This window comes from Melospiza melodia, chromosome Z (assembly GCF_035770615.1).
Source record: "Melospiza melodia melodia isolate bMelMel2 chromosome Z, bMelMel2.pri, whole genome shotgun sequence".
Taxonomy (NCBI): Eukaryota; Metazoa; Chordata; class Aves; order Passeriformes; family Passerellidae; genus Melospiza; species Melospiza melodia.
Window position 1 is genome coordinate 34,188,086 of NC_086226.1, and position 27,721 is coordinate 34,215,806.

At 36.5% G+C, this 27,721-nt stretch overlaps 1 protein-coding gene across 2 annotated transcripts in view; it reads right to left on the minus strand.

Moving 5' to 3' along the window:
* PDE4D (phosphodiesterase 4D) overlaps positions 1-27,721 on the minus strand; it is a 540,332-nt gene that overhangs the window by 439,113 nt on the left and 73,498 nt on the right. For both annotated transcript variants that reach the window (XM_063179688.1, XM_063179698.1), the window contains exon 2: positions 13,119-13,239. In XM_063179688.1, the coding sequence (XP_063035758.1) occupies positions 13,119-13,160 (42 nt within the window). In that variant the 5' untranslated portion in view covers positions 13,161-13,239. The remainder of the gene's footprint in view (positions 1-13,118; positions 13,240-27,721) is intronic.

Consider the following 27,721-nt stretch of genomic DNA (forward strand, 5'->3'; position numbering starts at 1 on the left):
AGCAATTTTTGTAGATTTTATTTCTGTAGGTTTTTCAGACTGAAAAAGATCCAAAGACTGTGATGCAAATTCTCCATGTAAAGCAACAGTTTTCTTTTTGTTTCATCAACTGTCTTCAAACTATGGTCATGTAAAAGCCCACCTGCAGGGCTGCATCAAGCTCTGGGGTCTCCAGCAAAGGAAGGTCCTCTGCCTGCTGAAGCAAGTCCAGAGGAAGGACACCAAGATGATCAAGGGGCAGAGCACCTCCTTACAAGGAATGCGTAAGAGAATTGGGATTGTTCAGACTGCAGAAGAGAAAGCTTTGGAGCAGCATAATTGCCACATTCCCCTACCTGAAGGGAGCTGACAAGGAAGATGGAGAGGGAGTTTTTACAAAAGCTGCAACAGGACAAGGGGGGGATGGTTTTAACCTGAAATATGGTAGATTTAGAGTAGATATTAGAAGGAATATTTTTATTGTGAGGCTGGTGAGGCACTAGGACACAGCATGCAGAGAAGGTGTGAATGCCCCATCCCCCGGTCAAGGCCAGACTGAATGGAGTTTTGAGCCCTGGTCTAGTGGTAGGTGTTCTGGCTCATGGCAGAAGGTTGGAACTAGATGATACTTAAGGTTCTTTCCAAACAATTTGATGAAAATATTGTCAGGATGTCATTAACAAATCTGTGATGCCTGGCTGAGAGAAAGTTTTACTTATACCTCTGCTCTCACCACCGTTTTAAAATTTAACTTCAAACATTATCTCTTTCTTATTGCCACATAGATGAGACTGGTAGTGGAAAATATAATGTTGTGTGGACAGTATTTATACATGTCTGTTCTGTATCTTTTAGTAACTGCATGCTGTCCCACCACATTAACTGAGACTGCTCTTGACTGAAAGCCAGCATGCAGGAACTCATTATATGAAAAAGCTAAAAAAACCAAAGCTAAGTGTGAAAGGGACACCATCCTTATATCCTAAGGTATCACATATCATAAGGTACCTTACCTGAGCCATGGCAAAATTAATAAATTGATTTTAAACATATTTCAAATTGCACTCTACCAAGCTCTGAGGATTCTTTTGCAAAGCTTCAAGGAATATTACTAAGCCAATAGATATTTTTCTTGAGACAATAGTTTTGTTCCAGGGGAAAGAATATCATTCACCTCTGTGAAAGTAGTACTTTGGTCTACTTAACCATATGATAATTAACTGCACTTTTTTTTTCTTTTTTTTAATTTTTTTGTATTTTCCATAGTGATTCAGTGATGCATGAATTCCATGATATTAATTCTTTCAGTTTATGCACCACAGCAAGTTTGCAATGTTTTGATAGAGAGAATAATATTCTTTCCCAAACTCACTACTATTACTGTGGTTTGTCTATTACATCTCTATTCATTGATTCAACCCTAGAACAACATACTGGAATTATTTTTTTAGTTACTTTGCATTCACCATTTAGTGGGATTATTCATGGAGAAACACAGCCAGAAGAGACATTAAAATTTAAAACAGCATCACAAAGAGAAACTCAAAGAGTAGAAGGAATTGTTATGCATTGAGGAACAGAAAAAGAACATCTGATTAACTACAGAAAAAAATGAACAGAGACCTAGTACTTGTGAACACTGGGGGGAAGAAGGGAAAGGCATGATTAGGGTACAAATATCCAATATATTTACTTCCTAATTTGCATCCCATTTTATCTTGATTACTCTGATGAGTGATGAAGTCCGCTGGGCAGCAACTCAACAACTTAGGATGTTATGGTCAGCACAAGCTAATTAATTTGTATATATTTCATTCTAATTAGACATTTTTTGATGGAAAAAAAAAAAAAAGGCAGTTTTTCTTTTGTGTTTCTATATGCAAACAATTTTCTACAAATAAAAAATCCTATAGCTAAAGAAAGCAAGTGAAGGCTTGAGGCATACCCAGCCACAATTGAACTTGCAATTGAACTCACAATTGAGCTTAAAATTGAAACAACCAAAACAGGGCCTTCCCAAGGAATTATGCCGGCCACATTTATGCGGCAGATGAGACTGATATATTGCTGTGACAATATATAAGATTTAGAGATTCTGATCTCTACCTCTGCTGCCGGCACCTCATACAAGAGCATAGTGATGTGGATTACTTAATGTAGAAAAAGTCCAGGAATTAAAGCATAATAAGGTACACTCTCCTTAGGAAATCAGAAAAAAAGGCAGGAACTTCCTTTGTCCAAAATAAGTTTAGTAAAAACTGTAGGCAGCTCTTAAGAATTCCACATGATTAGGTATTGGAAAGCAATGTTGCAAGACAACAGTGTTTAGCTAAACTTGGTAGACAAAGTAATTGAAATAAATTACAGAATTTTAATTGTTTTAATTTCTGTTCATCCACAGAGGAATCTCAAACTGCCTACTTGTAGTTGAGCAGATCACATCTGTTGTCTGTTATTTTAACTACTTTAATTAAATCTTTGTACTGAATTGCAGATGAAGAGGAAGACACAATCATGAAAATAGCAGATGCTTGTAAAATAGCAACAGTTCTGACCAGACTTCTGATGCATTCCTGATTAAGAAAATGTAAATGGTTAACTGGGACTGCTTCACGACACACAGCACTGTGCAACCAAAGAAACCAGTGTAGTTTGGAAAACATGGATAGAGATATTTATGGCTTCTGATAGAGATATTTATGGCTTCTATAATGAGGCTCAAAAATTTTAAAGTGTTCCAATTATTTTTATTTGCTACTATTATGTACCAGTCTAGGTAGTAACATAGTAATTTTTATTTGATCAAGATAAAATGCAAAAAGAATATAAAAGACTGCTATTTTTATATGTACTTTATGAACTGAGATTTTTCACTCTGAAGTGACCCCCAAAGGCACAGCATGGAAAAGAGCTATAAGAGTAATTATATGGATAAGTGACAGGTGTCTTTGCTGCCTCTCCTTTATATGATTTCCTTTTCCTAAGATGCAACTGAAGATGCAAGAAAGCAAAAAATGCTGTATAACATACAGAGAGAGATGCCAGAACAGCCTGCAAAGCAATGTGGATGAAGGTCTGGGTACTGCCATAAAACCATGTTGGTCTTTGTGATCACACATCTTTTCTCACAGGTTTTCTCTTAGAAAATGACACATTCTCCAAAAATATTATTTTTCAATGTTTTAACTAACCTCATTTTCCATTTTTCTTTTTTAAAACAACTCCTTCCTGTAACAGATGAGCTGCTGCTTCAAAAGAGGAACAGAGAAATCCTAATTTACTCTCTCAAGAAAGGATCATTAAGTAAGAATATTTGCACTGAGACAATTGTTTTATTTTGAAAAGAGCATAGCAAAACCATTGAGATTTGATCTTCTACTCTCTGGATTGTGTGGTGGTTTGACTGGAAATATGTTTTCTGGGATGCTGTGGTCAGGCCAATGGGTGCTCAGATTTTAATATTGGCACCTGGTCTAGCCACTGGAGCATTGGATCCGCCTCTGAGAACACAGGGTTAAAAGCAGGGCTCCCCCCTGGAAGGTTCTCTTTGAATTTCTGGCGGGAAGAGTTGGATCTCTGCCCAGGCCCAGCTGCTGGCTGGGTGGCGGGGAGGGAAAAGCCATGCGGCCCGGGGAGAGGTGGGCCTGACCCTGAGGGGCCAAGGGTGGAAGAGGGAGAGGTACCGGGAGGCCTGTTATCTGTTATCTTAGAATTTGATACCGTGTGCTGCCGGCACAGCACGGCCTGTGGCAAAGGGGGGGGGGGGGGGGACAGCAAGGAGTCCAGCCACTTGTAAGAGCTTTTAACCCTTTGTGGGCAATGAAAACTTTACAGAACATCAACCCTTTCAAGAAGAGAGATAAGAGTAGAAGATGAAGAAGGAAATGGGCAAGTGATGAAGGTCTGGGCCAGAGAGAGAGATGTTGGAAGAATGGAGAAGAGGGAGGTGGCGTTTTTTGCTGGACTCTTTTTTTGTATAGCCATGGACTGTTTCCTTGTGATACAGAGACTGCTTCCAGGGGGGGCAAGGCCTCAGAACCGGGAGGGTTCAGGGTGGGTACCCCTCAGCCCCAGGGGCTGCAAAAACATGGGGGGGACAGGTGTCCTGAAAGAAAGACTGTGCCTTTTTTAGAATGAGACAAAGCATCCTTAAAAGACAACCCTAGAAGCAGCTCTGGTCCGTGTTCAGTGGTGAGAGCATTGGACATGAAAGAAGAAGTCACCATGGCACAAGAAGTGCCATGAAGAAGTGCCATCCTCCTCTTGATGAACTGAAGATTGATTGTCTAAAAGGTAGTGCTGAACTGAGAGTCAGTGATTTGGAGAATGTATTGTATTGGAGAGTTGGTGAGGAAGAGGAAGAGATGTATTTGTGAAGTTTTCGTTTTCCCTGTGTGTGTTTCTTTTTTTTTTCTTTCCCTTGTAGTTTAGTTAAATTCTTTTTTATTTCTAAGTAAGAGCCTGCTTTGCTTATTCCTTGTCACATTTTATAGCAGATACCAAAGAAAGTGTATTTTCATGGGGGCACTGGCATTGTGCCAGCGTCAAACCATGACAATTGTGACACTGAGCTGCTTTCTCATTAAGAGAATAAGTGAAAATTATTTCTAGAGAAATTTTCAAAGGCATCAAGAAAAAATCTAGCATCTTCTCTCTGAAGTGAAGACACCAAAAACAAGGCTAGAAGTAGATACTTGTAAATATACAACAATTTCATCTAAATTTTTCCTTACTATCTGTCTAAATTTCCCTTCCCATCCTAACTCATTTGTTCTTACTTTATTATTCAGATACTGTTGTTACTAAGAAAATCTAGGTCTTGACACGTGCAATGCAGTTCAGATATTGATCCTGGTAAAAAATTCAGTGACACACAATGTTCTGCTCCAGAAAGAGATGAAATTTTGCTATTAATTGCTAGTATTTATGAAGAACATGCAGAGAAAAGGATGTAGATAAGAGTGTCATAGCCTTTGTCTAAGTTTCAGATTATGTGGGTAGAAATTTGTAGTTCATTTACCTAAGGGAGGAATTGGACATGATTGCCTTTCAGTATTTTCAGATGTTCACTTATGTTTTGAAATCTATTTTCTCAAGGCATGGTAATTTAAAATGTATAAGATGCACAACAAGTATAATAAAAAATATCCCCCATCTCATACAAAATTTGATTATTTTTTTCAGTTCTTTAACCAAAAATATTATGTATGCTAATTTGGTTTTTAAAATCATCTTGCAATGAGTTGTAGTTTGTACTTATTTAAGACCATGCAAATTTCCTGTGTTGCTTTCATAACAAATTAAGTGTTTCTTTGATATTGCTGCACTGGCTTTTTCAGATGAGCCCTAATTTTCTTAACTCTGTTTTTTTTTTTATTATATTATATTATTACAGCAAAATGTCCAGATGAAGTGTTGCAATATTCTAATATGTAATATCTGACAGAAGAGCTAACGGATTTTGGCTTAATTTGTACATTGTAACTGACTAATTATTTTGGACATTGCACCATTGCCTTCATTACTTTCCGGATCTTAAACAGGAAAGGAAGATGCACGGTCTAACATCCTAACAGAGACCAAGAAAATGCTCCAAAAAAGCAGACAGGACCGTGAAAAATCTATAAGCATGTGTCAAAAGCATAGGTGAAAGCTAACAGCTAGGAACCCAAAGCAAAAGAAAAGCTTAGAAGTTATACCAGAGAATGCCTTGTTTTCAGGAGGGCCACAAATCACAGTGAAAATCCATCAGATTAAAAGGCTTCCATTGTTTTATATGCTTATAAAGAAAAGGTGAAGTGATAAGTAATTTAGTCTCTAGGCAAGTTATCCTGACTTAAAAAAAAAAGGCAGGGATGGGGGAGGGGGAATGAGAACAGAATGCAGCAGCAGGAAAAAAAAAAAAAGATAGATTTGAAAAATCAAAATCAAATCATTTTCTAGAACACATGATCTGAGATATGAGATAAGTACTAGCCCTAGAGCAAGTCTGAGCCTCCTTTATTTTTCCAGCTTAGTACTGACAGGGCAGAGGCAGTAAGTCACAGCCTTTTAGAGGTTTCAAAATAAAAATCCATCTTTATTAGGACTGTTTGAAAGTGAGGGACTTATTGGTTCTATAAGGGAAGAGTTGGGTAATTTCTAGTTATTTTGCATATTTAAATGTGAAAATTGCAAACAGCAGAAGTGGAACATGGTAGGAAACACTGCAAAGTTTGTTTCCTTTGATCCCTCTCTTTACAGAGACATGAAACAAACACCTAATAGGCCTCATTTGGTCTTTTAAGAACATTATTTTAGATCTATCTGCAAACATTCAGCTGCAACTGACCAAAAATTTCTGTTTCTGTTGACTGTATTGACAATCTGTTGATTGTCTGTTTCTCAAACTGTATTGAATCATAGAATCAAAGGCTACAATGAAAAGCAGGAATTCCCCAGATCTTCAACATATTCTGTCCTTTCTTTAGATGAGTTTTGGTCCAAATTATAATAAAGTTTAAAAAGGAGACAGAAAGAAAATAAACAGACAAAACTGAAATTCCCAATGCCGAAAGAAATAGACAAGAATCTGAAGATTTAACCAGCCCTTTCATGGATAATATTAACTTTTTCAACTTCAAGCTACCAGATGCATCTGCTGAGAGACTACAGATTATGTAGTTTCACTGTTCATATGCAGTTTGCAGTGTTCCTGCTGCGATCCTGTGTAAGGTACCAGGCTTCAATTTCGGTGAGAGAAGTCTCGTATTTCACAGAAAGGCAAGTTTGGTATTAGCCCTCTTCAGAACTAGATTTGATTTTTTTAATGGAACTTCTTATTAATTTAAGGAAAACTGATCCTGTTCTTTCTTCATTAAGGGCTTCCTAATGGACATACACAGCATATGCTTTCTGCCTTTCTAGGCTCTATATTTATGTGTACGGACACATATGCATACATAGATAGCCTGTGTCACAAGGGAAAAACTATACAACATTAAGAAAAAAAAAATCTCATTTTTTACATACTATCTCAGCTGTTTCTGAAGCCGTTGCTGAAGAAACAAAATAGAAATTGCAAAACTCCAATAGCAAGACCACCAATTAGGAGCTGAAGGGCAGTCTTAATTCTGGAATATACTGCTCTTGTCAATGTACTCAAGTTTTAATACTACTCAGCTGTTCATTGTTTTTAGTTCTTCATGTCTCCTTTTGCCGTCAGTGGTCAAAGAACAGTAATCCTTGCCAAGGAATTATCTGTTTTAACATAATAACTAGTATGAAGCCAGTTCCATTTTCAACAAAAGCATCTAACAAATTGTTCTACCATTACTACAGTATTTGTTCCTCTAAAAACATTTTTCATGTGACTGCTACTTACCATTCTTTAGTACTCTACTGATCTATCATACTTCCAAAATTTTAAAATTTTAAATTTGCATTGAAAATACTTAATATTTCTATTATAAATATCTTAAGGCCCTTATCATGCAGGAGAACCTAAAGATGCAATATCCATTGCACTCTGACAGATGTAGAGATATTGACAATAACTATCTGCAATTTAAGAAGACAAGTGAAAGACAAATAAGAACAGAATTTACATTTCAAAAAGGAATTACACAATATGACATTTCCATCCATATAGAGTGTGCATCAGTTACATGCTCATTCCCCTATATCCCTCACTCTGTCAGCATCACTCAGCCTTCTCCTAAGCACCATTTCAAAATTTAGTCTCAAAGAGGGAATCAAAAGATGCAGTGTTTGCAAACTGAGGAGCCAGAAAGACCATCTTCATATTTAAAGAGAGAAGAGCATCTAGAAACTCAGTCATGGATTAGAAATATACTGTAATAAGTGGGAAGCAAAAGTAGGGAGATCAATAAATCTTTAATATTACTCTGTTTTAATTACATTATCCACCATGTTCTTGCCTTTCCTTTACTCCTCTCTGACCACTAGCTGTCCTCAGTGTGAAGTGCAGTGTATAAAGTCCTAATCTTTATTGTCTTTACTCCTAATTTCCCTATTCCAACACTCAGTAATCTACCCATGTTTTTCTTTTCTAACCTATTACATCTATTTCATTTAAGTTTATACTCTTTAGGTTAAGCATATTTTCTTTATAGTCATAGAGTGAGATCTTCAGGGGTTTTTAATGTTATTTTCACCACTGTAGTGAAGTATTCCAAAGTTCAGAGCAGTTTCCATCAAACAGGAAAAACTGGGCTGGAAAAAAAGGGCTGGATCTGGTGTCAGATTTGGAATAATTACTCTGAGAAAAACACAAAAGTAGGTGTAATTCTGATACAAATGGTTGACACCTCCCAGTCCTTCCCATGAAAGGGGGCCTGAATCTTACACTGTGCCTCTTCAAGACAGCCTCAAATCAAGCACTGGGTGGGAGAATTGAGAGCATAAATGTATTGCTGAGAAGATGTAGCCTCCCAGCAGACAATCATTGTTGCAGATAGGAAGAACTGGGACAAGGGATGCCAATGACACAAATGTGCAAGAACTCAAAAAAATAGAGACCTAGGTGTAATTCGGGGCTTTGCTAGTATCACTGAGCTATAAAACTCTGTCAGACACACCCAAACCATTAAGGGATTTTATTCCTGTTGATGTAATTTGGACTAAATAAATATCATTGCCCCACAGATTATTATTTAAATCTGCATAATAGTTATGACATTTGAGTTACAGATTAGGATTTTTATGTCTGTTAGCACATGAGTGGGAGTATTTTCATGTTCCAAAATGCTGCAGTTATGTCTCAAAATTGTAAGTATTGCCCAGGCCTAGATAAAGAGGTATGACTTCCTTCAAAAAGGCTGGAACTTAATTAGGAACATAGGCAGGAGCTGAGCTAGGAGAAGAGTCAAGAGAAGAAAAGAGATTTATGACAAAAGCATGTATATTAATTAAAGAAATGTCAGAGTCAGAAGGAAGAAAAGTATGGAGAATAGATTTTGAGATCCAAACAGAACAGGGTAGCTGGAAATATTAGTCATAACTTCCATGAAGAAAACTTCCACCACTGGAGAGAAGAAGATTAATATGGATAAATCCAGAATGAGTAGGAAGAAATTTAACACGTGCAATATCTTTCTCAGGAATAAACTAGCATATTCTGGCTATAGTATCTTTCCTCGGTTTTCAAAAGGTAATCCCACAACTAAAAGGATATTATGTGACTATAGTAAATTAGCATAAAATAATTAATTTAGTAGGATCCAAATCTAACTATTGTTTCTCAGACTGGACTCTCACAATAGGCATTAATTACTATTAATTACTAGCCCTGTAAAAGGAATGTTCAAAAAAAAGTATGAAAGCTGTGCCAGGCATTTCTTACATAAGCTGCTGCTTTACATAAGGAAACGTGATGCCTAAAATGTCCATTTTGCCAGTCAGCCAGTGACATTAAGGGAAAAATAGCACCACTATATGAATTTCTATTTGCCCTTTAGCAATGTCCCACCTTTGCCTTTTCTATCCCTTGTTTCATTTGCAAAGATTGTATTACACAGAGAGAGGTGGAAGAAGGCAAAGAATATGCAATGAAATTGCTTCCCATTAATTAAGAATGGTTAGTCCAAGCAATCTCCCTCTAAGTATCCTTCTATCAGATAACAAATGGACCTAACCATTGGTGATGAGAGAAAAATCAATTTATTTGTAACTAATGCAATTTTATTATGAAAAATACTTCTGGAGAACTGCAAGTTTGTCTGTTGACAAATTGCTTACTTAGAACTATTGACCTGAAGCAAGAATTTCTGTCTGACTAAACTGCGCTGTGCCAGAAAAGGGGCTGGAACTGAGCTTCTTTGCAATTGTTTCACACTCTCAGTGGAGAGCTATATCACTCTATTTTTTGCTATTGAGTGTCTTATACTGATGTTGGCTAAGTATTCTAGCTGGTGAGCAGAGGAGTGTAGTGCATTTGTCTGGGGAAGACAGGAGGACATTCCCTCTCCCTTCAGGAGGAGTGGCCCTTGTCTTCTCTGAGACTCATCATCTAAGGGGAAATGAACACAGGAACAAAAGAAGTGTGTAACTTCTCTTCACTCCCCCACATCACAAGCAAAGGTTGTGACAATCTAGCCCTAAGAACTTTGGATGAAAACATCTCAGTGAGTCAGCTGTTTGCAAATAGCTCTCTGCCCTCCTTTGCACTTTTCTATGCCTGTTTTGCATTTGCATGATTTGCCACCACCACCATCACCTCCCCCCATCACAACTTCTGCATGCAGCTCAGAATCTTTCCTGCAACTTCTGTTTGGAGAGCATTCCATTTTGAGGTCCACCATTTTTTGACCCCAGTGGTCAAAATTTTGCTTTTACAGCTTGAATCATAAAATATGAGCCACTTTGTCTCCTATTAGTGATCTGTAGTTTATCCTGAACATATCAATGTGGAAAATATATTTTTTATATTTATGAATTCAAAAGTCTTGAAATTCTAGGCTTTTACAGTTAATAATAAATTAAAAGGTAAACAAACTACCCTTAAAGTTCTAATTTTGCTTCCTGCCCCCCACTCCTTTTCTTTTGTTTTTGTTGAAGCTGTTAAAATGCTACAGTTTAAGCAGACCCAGTTGCTAAATATATTCTCTTTCTTGGTTCATTTTCTTGCAATATAGCTACTTTCAGATTTCACAAGGATTGAATCACTTCTGACACAATGTTCCAAGATAAAATCCCACACAGTGTGATATTCAGACTTCATTCTTGATACTAGCATGCTCATCACCTGAAAGGACTCTTACTTCCTTTAGCTGACCAAATATGCTCCAATATACTCCCAAAGAAATCTAATTATTACAATACTTTGTTGAAAAGTTATTTATTATAGATGGTGTACTAATTGTCAGTAAAGCTATGCTAGTTTAATTGAAGATAGGCTGGAAGTCTGATTTTGAAAGTACCAATAAATATACTTCATCATGCTTTTTGATAAAGAACAAATTATATGCACATATGCAAAGCTGTAGAAATAGTGTGTGGAAATACTTTGCCGTGCTTATGCAGTTATGAAAATAATATTAAGACCTTCTGAAACACAAAAAAAATCAAGTTCACTGTTTTATTATAAGAATTATTCAAAAAAAGACCTCATTCTATAGTTGGCCAGTACTAACTAAAACTACATTTTTTACTAGAATTTTGTGGTGGGGAGGGAATGGAAATGGAGGAGGAAAACAAATTGCAAGGAGGGTGAGATGGACGGAGACAGGGAGAGACAAAGATTTAGCTGTGTTTTCCGAAGTACCAGATGATAAGTCATGGAATTAGAAGCATTAGACCACTTAGAATATTGTAAGTTGAAAATGCTGGAAAAAGAGGAACAAAAAAAAAAAGAAAAAGAGGAAATTATTTAAAAGTTGTAAAAAAAATAAAGAGCAACCTAAGGATACATAAGAAAAAGTATTAGACAAATAGTACACATAGGCTGAAATGACGTGGATGCTGATATCCTCACTGAATGCTGTGAGCAGCACTGAAAGAAAGAAATTACTATTATATAAACCCTTTTCACAACTGCAGTTAAATGCAACTCCATAGGCCTCCAATGAAAGAATGAGTGGTAATACTATCCCAACCATCAGGGAGAGAGAGAAGGTCTAGTAGGATTAGACATATTGTGCCATCTGAGGATAGTTAAGTAATAGAATTTAAAAATCTATTAGAAGTACAGTTAATAAATATTAAACACATATTTTTAATAACGATATCACTTCCAAGTTACTTTGATAGTACTATACAAATTGTGTTGTCAGAAAAGAAATGGAAATGTTTAAGTATTTTCTGCCAGCAGTTTCTATTATGCTACACTGTTGAAGTTAGCCTTAGTTGGTTCAAGATGCACACTAAGTTCTACATTGGGTGAAAATACCCAAATGTTCACACATATCTGCAGGTTAATCTTCTATATTAAGTAAATTATGTTCACTGACATCTGAAACCACTAAACCAATATCTTGATTCCCATGCTTCCTAAAAGGACAAAAACTTTCTTGGAACATATGTGACAACATCCCACTAAATACAAATAGAAGTCATATTCTATCTTCCTTTTTAAGGTTATTCAACTGATAGCATTTTTACTTATTCACCAGTTGGTCTTTTCATGAAATGACTGGTCTGGCAGACCAGGGATGACTTTGACAACCAAAATTCAAATTGACAGGCACATGGAACAATGGAACATTTGACATGTTGTATGAAATCTTTGGCTGTGCTCAGCAAGTCTAATGAGGCTTCTCCAAAGTCACTTTTGTTGAAAAAGTTCAAATAGTTTCACTATTCCCCTACAAGCAGTAGTCAAAAAATTATTTATGAAGCATGACACCACGTAGCTTAAAATAATTTCTCAGAGACTAAGTATTTTAACATTTCAAAGCAACAAACAGTAGGAAATATTTTATGTAACCAGTTCAAAGAAGATATAGTTCCAGATGGTTCTATCTACGTTCACAGAGCAAGATATGCTAGGATTTAACACCAAAATAAGGAAGTTTATTTTGCAGGTTAAAAAATACCTTTCAGAGTCTGAACTTTTCAGAGTCTGTCCAAACCTCTCTGTTTCAGAAGTACTCTTGGATACAGAAAGACATTTATATAAAGGACAAAACACATGAAAAAGACCAGAAAATAGGCAAAATTAAACCATATCTAAACCTATGGTTATATAATTAGCGTATTTTCTCATGATCTCCTGGAATATTTCACAGTCAACATTTTGTATCAGATCAAATACAGTTCTTGACATCAGTGCAGGGGATACCTTTGCAACTGAGTACAATGTGAACATTATATAATCTTATATTTCAATGAATGCTCAAGAAAATACTAACTTTTTGAAAAACAAAGTGTGGGAAATGACTGTTTAAATTATAAAAAATAAAAAAAAAGTCACTGAAACCATACTACTATTGAATAATCTTATCTCTGGGTTGAAGTTCATCATATGTATTGAAGGCACATACGTATTTATTTAGGTTACAGATATAATAGAGTACAAATTACAATGATTTTATCATTCCATCTCAGAAAGTGGCATTTGAAAGGCTAATACAACACAGAAGAAGTGTGGAAGAATAATGATATGAAATAAAAAAGCAAGAAAAAGAAAACCTTCTACTCACACTCTTGCTCTTCCCACGTAGACTATAGGCATTCTTATTCATGGTGACTAGGACTAAATCAGGAGTGTTTTGCAAGTCAAAGGTGACGTTTTATGCCTCGATCATCCAAAGAGCTTTTCTACTGAAAGAAATAAATTTATATAATTAAAACAAAGGCCTTTCAAGTTCTACATTCAGGCATAATACAGTTTTTCAGTGTATAAAAGCTGCACACATTCTAAGATCCACCAGAGCAAATGTTTCATGCATCACTACATCATTCAACACATAGTTGCCCTGAACCATACAGCAAACATATCTGTGAACAGATCATGCTCTCCAGTCAATAACAAATGCATACCAACTCAAAAAATTGCGAAAGATTACAGGCTTCTTATTATAGGCTTTTTACCACAATTATTTTTAACTAGACATTGGCAGTGTTGTTTGTAATAACAAAATAAGGCTTATTGGATATTTTTTATGCAGTTTCTCAGTCTAATAGCATTTTAAAAATTATCTGCTATTCAGACCATGACTTAGGCTAGAAATTCAGAGAAAGAAGAGAAGGTCATCTAGAGTAATTTTCAAATCCTAAGAATGCTTAAACCAGCAGTGGGGTACTTTCATATAGTTGTCAGAATTTGACAAATCTGTCATTGTATTAAAACAATAACGAAGCAAAAACCCCTAGCAACTGATGATGGCATGGCATCACAGCTTTGAAAAGAAGCATTTGTCAGCCTCTGGCTACAGGCATTGCAATAACCATGGAAGAGTGGAATTAAAGGGAAATTCAGATGCTCTGAGATCAGGCAGTAAAAAGATTGATATCCTCATTTCAGCCAGATACATCTCTGCACAATTTTTTCTTTAGCTCAGCCAGCCACAGATGAGATAAAGTATAATTTCTGGCCAACTGAGCTGCTACAGTAAAACATCCTAATATAACATCAATTATATCAGCAAAAATCAGTACCCACAAGAGTATCCCCACACTACTTTTTCAATGGGCACAAAAGTAAATAAATCATTGCTCAATCTATTCCAGCAATATACACAAGAGAGAAATACACTTAGCTAATTAAACTAGTTGATGCATTAGCAAAATTCATAGAAGTCTAATAAAATATCTAGAACTATGTATGAAATCAAGGTACAAGTTTATGGATTTAACTGAAGAAAACTGTACTAGCACATTAAATGAGGGTCAATTTTTTTTTTTACATATTACATGACATTCTGTTGAAGACAGTTTCAGGCATGTTTCTATGAACAGTCCGTATCACAGCCAGAAAGCAGGATAGTAGAGCTCTTAAAATAAAGAAGAAAAATGCAGGCTATTCAGTACTAGGGTGGAGTCTGGAGAGGTAATTTTTTGCCCTGTGTACATTTGATTGAAGAGAATGAAGAACATGCCCTAATCTCCATTTTTCTCTGAGTACAATACCTAGAATTTGCACATAACACCACAAGAAAAGACCTCACTGAACTAGCCCAGAGGTACTTCCAGCACCAGACTGGTGCCATTTATTATAACAAGGGCATGAGTCATATAGACAGATGCCCTTCTTCCAGACCTTACAAGCTTTCCAAGTTTTCATTTAAGTATTATGGATTTTATTCCTGTTGAACATGATATGTCCAAAATAATAGCCAAAAAAATAGTTCAAACAGAAGATATTCATCCTGGACTACAAGCAGAACAATATATATAAACTTTTATTTCCTCACCTTCCTCATTAAGCCTAAACAATAACAATTTATATAAAAAATGTAAGCACAACAAAGACTAACAAAATAGCTACTGACTTCAAATTGAAGATTTTTCTGATATTGCCTATTTTCTAAATTATAGAGGACAACGAAAATGTAAATGCTTTTACTGAAGCATTTCAGCTCAATTACAATTTTTTTTCTGAGCAGGTGATTAAGAGATGGCAAAATCAATAAAAACAACTTGCCTGGGTTATCTGTTTCTGCCTCTAATTTTCACAACTCTTTTAAGATATTTTCAGGGAGCGAAGTTTCATTGAGGAAAGTGGCACATTCATACAGAGCAAAATATTATCACTTCAGGTTGTAAGAAGTTTATAAAAGAAAATACTGGAGAAATATCATAAGAGGGGGAATAAAAAACAACAAAAACTCTGACAGACTGCTAGAGCAGTTTGCAGGGTAAATCAGGAGATTTATATTCTTGTTACATCTGGGATATTGTTTATTTGTTTGCATGCACGTCTGTCTCTTTATAGAAAAAGCATATTTTATTTCAAGAGAGTTATAGAACACTGCAAAATAGGAGCTGCTGCACAATTCAACAGACTTATGCTTTTCCTACTTTTTAGACAAACTCCCATTTCGTTAATAGTGGGTTTGTTTTTATAACTCTCCCTAAAATTTGCACAGGAATGCATCAAACTAGCTGGGAAATTCTCATGCCATTTTATAGCATATGACTTGACCCTGAACAATCTCTCTTGTGTGCAATGGCTGTCCATCCCTGTATTAGGAATTTAACAGAAACTAAGACTAAGACATTTTCTTCTGTCAGGAACTGACACTCTGCATGCTAAATGTTGCATTTGCTTACTTTTACATTTGATGTTTAAATTGGTTTATCTTTGGCACCTATCAAAAACCTGAGCAAAGGTGTTTCAATGTATCGATGTGGAATGAAATGATTTTGGGAAGCAGACTGCTGGAAGCTGGCAAGATTATGGTTAGTTATACTAAGTCTGACTCCAGGGTCACCTGTGTCTGCATCAGAGCTGTGTTTAGCAAAATACAACACTAGCCCTAAACGTTTCCTCCCTCTTTCTTATTGACAACCATCCAAATGTTATACTTAATCATTTGGAAATATTCATGATCTAGAAGGATTTTCAACAGTGATTTGGTTGCCAATCACCGCCTAAAGTCTGTCTGTAAAATTTGCAACAAAGATTTGAGATAGAGCTTAGTCACTGTTCCCACCCGACATCCATTTACACGAGTGAGATGAAGAACTCACACTGATTATCTCCGACATGTGTCTATTTCTGAGCAGTTCTGGGCTGGTAAGGTAGCCAAATTTCCTTCAGTTAAACTGATAGGGGAAAAAGCACATTATCATAAAGGACAGAGAGCTCTTGGATGATCTTCTGTCTCTCCAATCTGCTGTAAGAAAACTGTCATTTCTCTGAAAAAAATGTGTTGTTTACAGATTTTAATCTCAGAGCCAAGAAAAGCACGCTCACTTTAAAACTGAAGATAAAGATCCAGAAGGCCTGAACTTATATCTGCAGTGCATGACTCATGCAATGTCCAGGACCACTTCTGGAACACTTTAATATGTTTTTAGTTGGACTAGTTTCCCTAGCACAAGTATATACAAAAAAAAAAAAAAAAAGCCAATACAAAAGAGCAGAGACACTCCAATGAATCTGCTAAGCTCCACTGAAGTAATTTTCCAAAGTAACAGGCTGTGAAAGACCTAGACAACTGGAACAGATATGAAATAAAGGCAAATCTTCATCAGTACATGCTGCTGTCTCCTATGCTAAGCAAGCTTCTGTATTTTCCTAGTCATGACTGGACAGGAAAAAGCAATTTCTATAGATAGGCTGAGACATGAGAAATCTCTTATTATTATTATTCTCTCTTAAGAGAGAATAGAATATTCTCTCTTAAGAGCAAAATAAAGAATAGAGAATTCTCTCTATTAAGAGAGAACTGTGCAAATAAACACTTGAAAATTCAGAGCCAAATATATTCCTATTATCATGCCACTGGTCTCTAATTTCTTTAAATGTCTTCTAAAGTATAACCCAGAAATCAGTCAAACTTGCCTAGTTAGACTAGCTTTTTGCCTCCTTTAATTAAATGATATATTTTCAATATAATTTGCCTCTCATTGTAGGTATTTTTCTAAACAATTCAATATTCAAAAAGCATTTACACTACTTTAAAAAAATTATAATTAATATGAGTGTGAACATTCCACTTTACACTTGGCCAAATGCAGAGCAAGCAAGACTATGAATGTCCCACCAAAAAAGTCATTGCTATATGATTTTAAAAATATATGTATAAAAACCTTGTTTGTACTTCTACTTTCTTTATATTCACTTCTACTTTCTTTATATTCTTGAGATTTAAAAACACTACTATAAAAGCCAGTGTTTCTAAACTGTACAGAAGCTACATGGAGAAATATACTATATACAATATTAACATCTCTGAAGAGTGCATAAAAATGGCCTTTAAACTTGCCAGCTAGTCTGAATTAAATCATAACTGTTTAGTTTTTTAGTGGGGTTTTTTAAAATTTCCTGTTCTACAATAATCTCTTCTATAGACATGAATGATAGGCAGGGTAATTTTGACATTGATTCAGATAACATCAACATTTAAATTCAGCAGAATAGACATAACTCTTATCACAGTTGCAGGAGCATTTTTCTTTAATTTTTCAAAGCAAAATAATATTTACCATTATCTCTTTTAACAATAACACCAAATAATTTTACTGTCAGCCCTTGATTATTGAGTACTGCACTCTTTTGGTGATACACTGTAAATTCCCAAGACATTATTGAAAAAAATTAAGTTAACACTGTAGAATTACTTTGCCATAAGTTTTCTCCTACATTTGAATATCATGAGATACAGGTTATGAGAACCACTTTTCAGGAAGCACTAGCAGCCTACACAAGAAGGAGAGTATATTTTCATAAGTTTTTTGAAGACATATTGCTGTATGGATACAACACAAGTATCAATGCCAGACAATTTGGAGGACTTGTTACTAGAAATATCATTAATCACAGATAATGTACGGCCCAGCAGGATGTTGGATTTTTTAATAAAAAAAGATGGAGTAAAATTGCTGTAGCAGGTTATAAAGTACTGAGGAATGTAAAAATATTGCTATATTTTTTATTTCTTTCCTTGGATAAAATCATAAAGCCTCATTTTTGGAGACAGGGAATATGATTTTAGCAGAATACAGCATGACCTCTAGAGAGACATTAAAGTCCACTCAGTGCATTTTCTTGCCTTTTTTTTTCAAGTAACTTCCATTCATCCCAGGATAAGTGTCCAGCACTTACCCCAAGAAATGCCTTAGAACAGATAGACAGAGACAGGTAAGCTGGGGAAATAGTCAGGTTCTGAATCTAGGGACATGACATGAAAAAGCAGCTTGAGGTAAGAGAATTCCCACTAAATATATTTTCCTTATGACTGGATATTTGATAACTTTGTTTGTAAGCTTATAGACCAATTGCTAGCATTTTATTTATCACTCCTGTGTCAGTACCGAGGATTCAGCTGTAGAGTTGGTCTGAATCTGTCCTAGGGGCTGTATCAAGACTGAACAAAGCAGCACAGACTTTGCCCAAAGTACATGCAGTCCTATTCTACGTACAAGGTTAACTTCCCTCACAAACATTCTGACTGTGACACAGGCAAGAGAACACCGTGTGTGTCCTCATGCCATGCACCACACAAAAGCACTGACGAGGTCAGGCACTGCTAGTCCCATGTTTATGCCTGTTGGGTAGTGACTGTTCCGAATTGCACTCTTTTTAATGGAGAAACTGGCTTAAAATAGTTGTAATGGTCTGCAAGCCCTCCAATGTGCCTATTCTCTAGCACTGAAAAGATGATACATTTATGTAACAAAAATACATACCCTTCAAGAAAACTGACCAGAACGTCCTACACTGCAGAACATGCAGGCAGTCTTGGTACATATTTGCGGGCATAACAACCTCTGCTTCATATTCTGCTGGTTTCCATACACTTCCTAATATTTCAGCTTCTTCCTTGACCTCTGAGCATCAAGCTGGCCTATTCATACAGCTGCTTGCTTTTGCTCACAGACCCTTTTCTACACAGTGATGGTCATTCCAAGTCCATCATGCAAACTTGCCATGCTCCCACTGTTGTACTCATCACTTCACATTTCTTTTCATTTTAGATTTCATCTGCTATTTTATCAGATTCTGCAGTTTTGCAATTCTGCATGGTTATCTTTAAGGTCGTTGATAGCTTAGTATTACCAAATTCTTTTTTTTTCCCCCAAAACCTTTTTGGCATATAGAGCAGCACAAAGCTCTGCTTCTTGGCAAGCTCATATTTCAGAGTTAGTAATTATTCAGTATAATTTGTGGGCTTCTATAGAAGTGTTCTGTTGATATTCCTTGCCCATTTTACCTGTTTATTTAACAATTTCTTCTACTACTGCCTAAATCTGGGGCAGGTTTTGATGTATCTTACAAGAAAAAATCCTATCATAAGAGAGTTTGCAAGCTCTTCTGTAGCAGACCTTCGTTAAATTTTCCTTTTATTTTACTTATGTCCTTCCATCCTCTCTAGCTGACTTCATGATCTAGAGAAGGTTTCTTAAAAGATTGCCATATCTTTATGTCTTTGTTTCCATTGCCCTTTTTGGTCTTTCACATTAGATTTTCATATGTAGTATTTCAAATTTTATAACCTTTTGTATTTTCCTTATTTGGGAAAAAATTCCCTGTACTTGGGAAAGACTTCACTTTTTGAAGAATATCTTTGCAAGAGCTGTCTTTATCCTATTTTTTCCCCATGACAGGTTTCTTTCACTTCCCAAAAAATTGCAAACTATATATTCATATCCTGTCAGTTGTTTTTCTTGGGCTTCTACAAGTTTTACACTCACACACACACACAAAAATTATAGAACCGTATCATTTTTCTTCTTCACTGTGTCTAATAATCCTGTCACTGTTTTCTGTCCTTTCCAATTTCCTACTTGATAAAAATTTTCTACCTCTACTTTTCTTTAGAGATACAAAAAATACCTAGGGGAATGCATCATTTTGAAATGTGCTGTTTCAGAATTATCTTCCTTCCCAAAATCTTGAATTTAAAACCTCAGATAAAACTCCACCTCAAAGGGTTTAAAATCTTAGTGCAATCTCTTGATTTGATATGTTGCCTACTTCCTTTGAGGTTTAGATAAAGCCTATCCCTCTAAATAGAATTTTTTTGTTCTAAATGCATAAATCCCTTGTTCTTGATTTTCTCATCTACAATATGAAATGCTGTTCCTCTGTTTCTTCTTGCATTTTTTGCATGCAATATGGAAAGCACTTGAGAGAATACCACTGCAAAGATGGAATATTACTTATACAAGTTTTGAAATAGTTTTCTGGAAGTGTTCACGCTTTCCCCATCTCTACTTATACTCATTTGAATAAAGGATAGCAATAACACCATTTCAGAATAACACAACCACCTTTACTTTTCATTCTATAACTGCAATTCATATTTGACAAAGTCATATTTGAGCTTACCTTAAAAACAAGTATATTTTAAAATCAACATGTGCTATCCCGTTTAAAAATGTTTTTACTATAAGGCATCAGTAATTGCTTTCTGCCTTCAACCTATGACATGCATTCACATTATGATCTTACAGAGCAACTCAGTGGCTGTATAATGAATTGGGTTTGTTTCTTTTATGGGCAGCAGTAACTTTCACCTGTGCCTCGAAGCACTATAATTTCTTCACACTTTGTGCTTTTCTAAAACCCATCATAATTTTCCTCCTTCTGTTCACATTTGCTACTGTATATATTTCCTATTTTTCATGGCTCGAGTTTATTAAAAAATATTTCCTTTGCCCCAAGCTGCTCAAATTTATGCTGTTATCTTCTCAGGGCATTTTCAGAGAAACTGGTCCAGGCTGAAGTGGTAGCAAGGCAGTGGAACTCTGAATTTGGCTTTGTATCAAAACATATTACACACTGCATACAAATGACTGCTTAAAGAGAGGTGTGTGATCCAAGTGACAAATCCTTGAAACTTGCTATGCAAGACTAACAGTTGTGCCATTTAAGACAGATGTTTGCGAGTAAGATTGTTCATGCAGGTGAGGGCTGGGAACAGATGAAGATATTTCTTAAAAGCTGGAAGTAAAACCTTTATGTATGATAATTTTCCATCTTGTATTTGGATACAACTTTGCTACAGAAGAGGTGGAGGAAAATCAGGGTTGGCAAATCTAAGTTGAGGGGACAACTGTATCAGCCATGATTTTAATACTGTTTTGTCTAATAGTGAATTACATAGTTAGGAGATTTTGTAGACTAGAAAAATCTCGGACTTGTTTGCTCCAAATAAACGTCCTGCTTTATATTCCTGTCACATGCCAATGACTGTCAAGGTCAAATTGCTAATCTCTTGTTCTTGAACCCAAAATACAAATATATTAATAACAAGGATCTTTACTTTCATAAAACAAGACACACATGTATCTTTTCATGATCTTACATAATTTACTTAAATCATTACAAAAATGAGAAGAAAATTACTCTGAAAATGCTTCAGGTGTCTGAAATTGAGCTGTCCTTATTTTTGACAAACCTGAATTTGAAATATTATTATTATATGATAGTAGACTGAGAAGATATATAAAATGCAAGTTTATGTCATTCTTTCTTTGGCTGGAATTGGAGGAGATTGGAGCCCAAAATCAATTTGTTTTACCTGCTGTTCAATATTTTTAAAATATACATTATTTTAATAGAAGTACTAGATTTTTATTACAAAACAAGTTCAATTTTCTGCTTATCATATTCACTCTCTGTCAATGGGAGGCAACTTCCTTACAGAAGAGGAGCTAATGTGATCAAAAACAGTAACAGAGGAATCTTCACAGGGTAGCTAAAATACAGCTTTCTGAATATACAAGCAATGAATTTGCTGTTGCCAAAAAACTTTAAGCATTCAGATTAAAAGTATTTGGATGAAGTACAAAAGAAAGGGAAAGAACATTTAAAAACAAACAAACAAACCCCCCCACACACGCCCTCAAACAACTGCAGTTGAGAAATCCCAGTTTCCTCTATGTCCAATGTGTAGTCTAGCTTTTTATCCTAGCTTTTTATCTCCAGCTGGACAGCAGCTTTCACAACTATAGCTGGCACTAGTTTCATGATGTCATAACTTTAATCATCCCAGCAGTGTAGATAAGGTCTTTTTTAAATCACATCAACTTCAGGACAAGAATTTTATTTTAGATACAACAAAGATTAATCTAAAACTTTATCTCTACACACTCAGGAAAGGCTAAAAATACTTTTATTTGATCAAATTTTTCTCCCTCTTCTGGCAGAAGAAACAGAGAGAAACTCCAAAAAAACAGTCCTCAAGAAGAGAGGACTCAGGTTTGCTGTTGCTGCTGCCAGAAGGTCTGGCACCGTTGTAAAGGGCATGATTGAGAGCCTCAGGATAAGAATGAAGGGCAAACAATTAATCTGGATGTCATGGTGGGAGTCTACTATAGACCTTCTGGCCAGGACAATGGCACTGATGAATTATTCTTAGGGAAACTAAGGGAGCCTTCCAGGTGAACTGCCCTTGTCCTTATGGGGGACTTCAGCTTGCCAGAATTTAACTGGGAGCATCACACAGCTGGCGCAGCCTGAACCAGATGATTCCTCGAAGACCTGGATGACAACTTTATGGAACAAGTCCTAAGAGAACTGACTTGGAAAGACACTGTCCTAGAACTGTTGCTTGTCAACAGGGTGGATCTCATGAGCAAAGCAGAGACTGGGGCCATCTTGGCCACAGCAAAAAGATTGATTTTAAAATCTATGTTGACAGAAGGAAAAGTGCCAGCAAAACCTGAACTCTAGACATGAGGAAAACAGACTTCAGGCTGCTCAGGGAATTAATAAGTAAAGTCCTCCTGGGAAGAAGTTTCTACAGGTGGGGGGCTCTGTCAGAGCTGACCATTTTTTAAACATCACCTCCTTGTTACATAGAAGCAGGAAATTCCCAAATGTCAGAAGTCAAGAGGGTGAGGCAGAAGGCCGCCTTGGCCGAACAGGAATGTTCTCATGGAAATAAGGTAATAAAGGAAGGCTTCTGCCCAGTGGAAGCAAGGTCTGGTGACATGGGAATAATACAGAGACGCTGCTCACCACTGTAGAGAGAAAATTCATGAGCCAAAGCTCAGGTGGAGTTGAAGTTGCCATATCTGTGGGAAACACTAAAAAGGCTTTTTTTTCAAAAACATATATTGCAATATTGCAATATAAGGCAAAAGACAGTGTAAAAATAACATCAATGGTATGAGGATGGTCACAAACAGGGGCATGGACAAGCAGGGATGTTTATCGCATTATTTGGCTCTATTTTCAACATAGATGGCAGACCAAGGGGGTCTCAGTGCCCTGAGCTGGCAGACCATAACTGTGAGAATGATCAGCTCCCAGCTGACCCTGCAACTGTGCAGTATTGGCTACTCCAGCTGTATCCCTGCAAATCTATGGGGCCTGATGGGATTCATCTGAGAATCTTCAAAGACCTGGATGATGTGTTTGCATTGCCTCTCTCAATGACTTTTGAGTGGTCTTGGGACTCCTTAGAGGTCCCAACTGACTGGAAGCCAGCACACAGTGTCCTAATTTTCAAGGCAGGAAGGAGGACCCCAGGAACTACAGATCCGTCAGTGTCAATCAATTCAGTGCCTGGTAAATAATTAGAAAGAATTATTCTGGGAAGTATTGAAAAAGACCTAAAGGGCAATGCAGTCACTGGTAACAGCACAGCTTCATGAGAGGAAAGGCCTGCTTGTTGAACCTAAGACAGGGTAGCTCACCCAGCCAATCAACGGAACCAGTAGATGTGAACTTTTTGGACTTCAACAAAGATTTTTATATCATCTCTCACAGTATCTTCCTGGACAAAATGCCCAGCCCATCTTGGATGGGGTTATACAATGGGCAAGCAAATGGCTCCCATGTGGGGCACAAAGGGTTACAGTGAATGGGGTGACATCAGACTGGGGACCTGTCGCCAGTGGGGTTTCACAGGGCTCCATCCTTGGCCCACTTGAACATTTTCATAAACAACTTTGACACCTGGAAGAATACTGAGTTTGATGATGACACTAAGTTGAGAGGAGCTGTTGACTCCCTCAAGGGCAAAGAGGCTCTGCAGAGAAACTTCAACAAATTAGAGAGCTGAGCAATCATGAATCATATGAAGTTTAAAAGGGGCAGGTGCTGGATTCTGCCCCTGCAATGGGCGTATGGACAGAGTGGGAAGTGGGAGGCTGGAAAACAACAGTGCAAAAGGGTCCTGGGGGTCAATGGCAAATTGAACGTGAGTCAGCAGTGCCCTGGCAGCCAGAAGGGACATACATGTCCTGGGGTCAGGATCCATGCCTGGCATCAGGCACAGCACCACCTCAGCTCGAGCCCTCTGTGCAATTTTGGGGCCCTCAAGTACAAGAAACTAATTAAACTGCTAGAGAGTATCCAAAGGAGGGCAACAAGGATGGTGAAGGTATGGAAGTGAAGATTTATGAGGAGCAGCTGAGGTCACTTTGTCATTTGAGCCTGAACAAGAGGAGACTAAGGGGAGACCTCACTGTGTTCTTCAATATCCTCACAAGCAAAAGAAGAGGGGCAGGTACTGATCTCTTCATTCCCATGACAAGTGACAGGACTCAAGGAAATGGCATGAAACTGAGTCAGGGGAGATTTAAGTTTGATATCAGGTAAAGGTTTTTTTCCCAGAAGGTGCCTGAGCACTGGAACAGGCTCCCCAGGGGAGTGTTCACAGCACCCAGCTTGTCTGACTTTAAAAAGTGTTTGGACAATGCTCTCAGGCACGTGGTGTGATTGTTGGGGTAACTTGCACATAGCCAAGAGTTGGGATTGATGATCCTGATGGGTACCTTCCAACTCAGCATGTTCTATGATTCAGTGATTTTGAGAACATTATTTTTAATTTTTAGAAAGAAACTGACGTGCAGAATGTGTACATCCACTGCCTTACTGCACAAGAACTTGTTCACTAATCCATAGTCATAGAATGATTACTACACTAATGCCCATGGGCAAAATACCAGTTAAATCTTCCTTACAGAAATTTAGACATTAAAAGCATTAGCTGCCAAATTCTTCACTGGTGTCTGTTTATGGCAAAATGCACCAGTAGCAATTTTACAGAGAGGGAGGCTTGTGAAATCCAAAACTCCACAGAAAGCAACAGGGAACCCACACTTTGAGCCTTCATATGGACCCTGTTACACAAGCAGCAAGACCTGGCATTTACAGGGGACTTAAAGTTGGGAACTTAAAAGTTCTTACTCAGTAGACATACTCCTAAATTGTTTCAGTGTAAGGAAAAAGAAAATATTAGGAAAAATTAAACAAAACATAAATAAATACCAGAATGTAGTCACAACAAATTCAGCAAAATTACTTTTATATGCACATCCAGGAGCTGTCAATATTTCTGTAAGTTTTTTCTTTTGAATTGAGTATGTTCCTCTCTGAACTGTGGCTATAGCAATAACCATGACAATCACATACAGACTGCGACTTACAGTCTGTAAGCCAGTGGCACCTGCAGCACTGAAGGTCTGTCAAACAAAGAACTGGCCATTCATTGTGTCCTTGGCACTTCAGAAGCATGACTTTTCACCAGATTAGAGAAATGGTATGATTTTATAGTCATAAATTCTTTAGGATTAGGAGAAATCTGAAAAACTGCAGAATTGTACATAAGAAATGAAAATGTGTGTGTGGTCATAGTTCCCAACACTACATCATTTTACGTCTGAATAATGAAATAATAGGAAATTACATCACTAAGTCTACATCAGGCATAGACCCACGCTTGTTTTTTTAATTCTAGTAATTTAAATAGATCTTTAGAAAGTAAGCAAGTATAATTGTACACATTTGACATTCTTCATTAGATGTAATATGCTCAGTACTGGATGAAATCATCCTTCTACAATTGCAAAACTGAACTTTAAATCTGTAAGTTTAGGTTCTTGTATTAATTTCTACAATATTCTTTAGTGGTCAAGGAATAATATTTTGGGACTTGGTGAGAAGATTTTTGTTCTTCCACCAACCAAAATACGTTTTTTTCTTTCTTTAAATTTCTCCTTAAACATCAAGCTTTTCTTCAAAGACTGTGTAACCAATCACTGTTACGGTAATCAGTATATGAACAATGCACAAAAAATTCTGCTTTTCTGAACTGTCTTCATGTCCAGCAATATATACATCACCATCTTACTAAACTAATTGTGTATGCCTATATTTTTCATTATCGAGCATTATTGCTAGTCCAGGCAGTGTAGCAAAGACCTGCAGTTGTTTTATACCCAACTGGATTGCAGAACCCGTAGTTTAAATCAAAATTAGCTTTCAGTCCTACTGCTTTCTATTTTGAGATCTCAGTCTGGGAACAAATCTGTGAGGCCTGTTATATTTTTACATGTTTTCATATATAGGGATACACACATATATTTGCCAGTGCAAAAATACACACATTTTGCTATATTTATGATGAGTGGGAGACAGAATTCTGAAATGCAAACACAGCTTTCATTCTATTTAATTAGACTATGACTAAGATAATTTGTGTGACTATGACTTCATGAAGCACTTAAAGAGAGGCTGTAAAAATCAACAATACTTGCATTAAGAAGGGATTTAATTCACAGCTCAAGCAAAACCCATGAAGGTGAGAAAGCATCTCATACCATCTCATGCAGAAGAAAATATTTTCCCAACTAGATAAGAGAATCTGCATTGATCAGAACTTCTGAATGGATAATTTTGCATATTTAGATTTAAAATCCTTGGAACAAAGGATTGCTCAAAATCCATTCAATATGCCATTTCTATCACAAACCACAGAGTTCAAGTGGCATACTCATTTAAAAAAAATGAGACTAAAAATAAAATCATAATATATCCATTTCTTCCCAGGTCAAAGTTATAAAAATTATCAAAATGGCACTTCTCCAGTATATGAGATGTTAAACAAGAACTGGGGTGCACTTTAATTTAACTCTATTATGTACAATAAATGGCAAAAAACCTTCAACAGTCATACAGATGAGCGATTGCAACTAAAGGGAAACATTCTCTAAATGCTGTGTTTTGTGGACAGATTTTAAAATATGAGCATACTTAAATTCAAGAAAAGTATTCCTTAAAAATATCATAAGTATTTTGAGTATAAGAATAGTATATATTGGTATAGAAATAGCCAAATTACATGGAAAAGCTCACAGTAAATTGATTTCAACATTGTCATGTATGTTTAACACACAGAGGATAACTTTTCCCATTCATAAATATGATGTGTCCATTTCTACCCAATGCTCTGTCTTCTTTGTCTCTGCAGCATCACTTTATGCTGCAGCATACCTATGTGATGTTTGACATTTTGGGGACAATAAAAATATCTTCATTTATTTTCACGTTGCCATTCACTAAATATACTATTAGTTTGTGTCTTTGCTGCTGTTCTCACTTTGTTAGTCTGCCACAGCTCATCTTTTCCTAAATTTGCATTACAATAAATTTCATCTATTAGGCTTCCTAACTGCACTGAAGTCTGGAGTCTGTCTTCCTGGTTCATTGGTTTTGTTTTGCTGTTCTCTGACTTTCTCTATTTTTCATTAGCTTCAAGTATTTGTCCTTCATTTCCATATTCTCAGCTAAGTCCCATTGCTTGGTGTTCATCTGAGCTGTATTTTAGCTTTCTACACAAAGAAGCTGTAACAAATTATTGAAAATCTGATGGGCCTTTAGCATCTTGTAGTACACCTC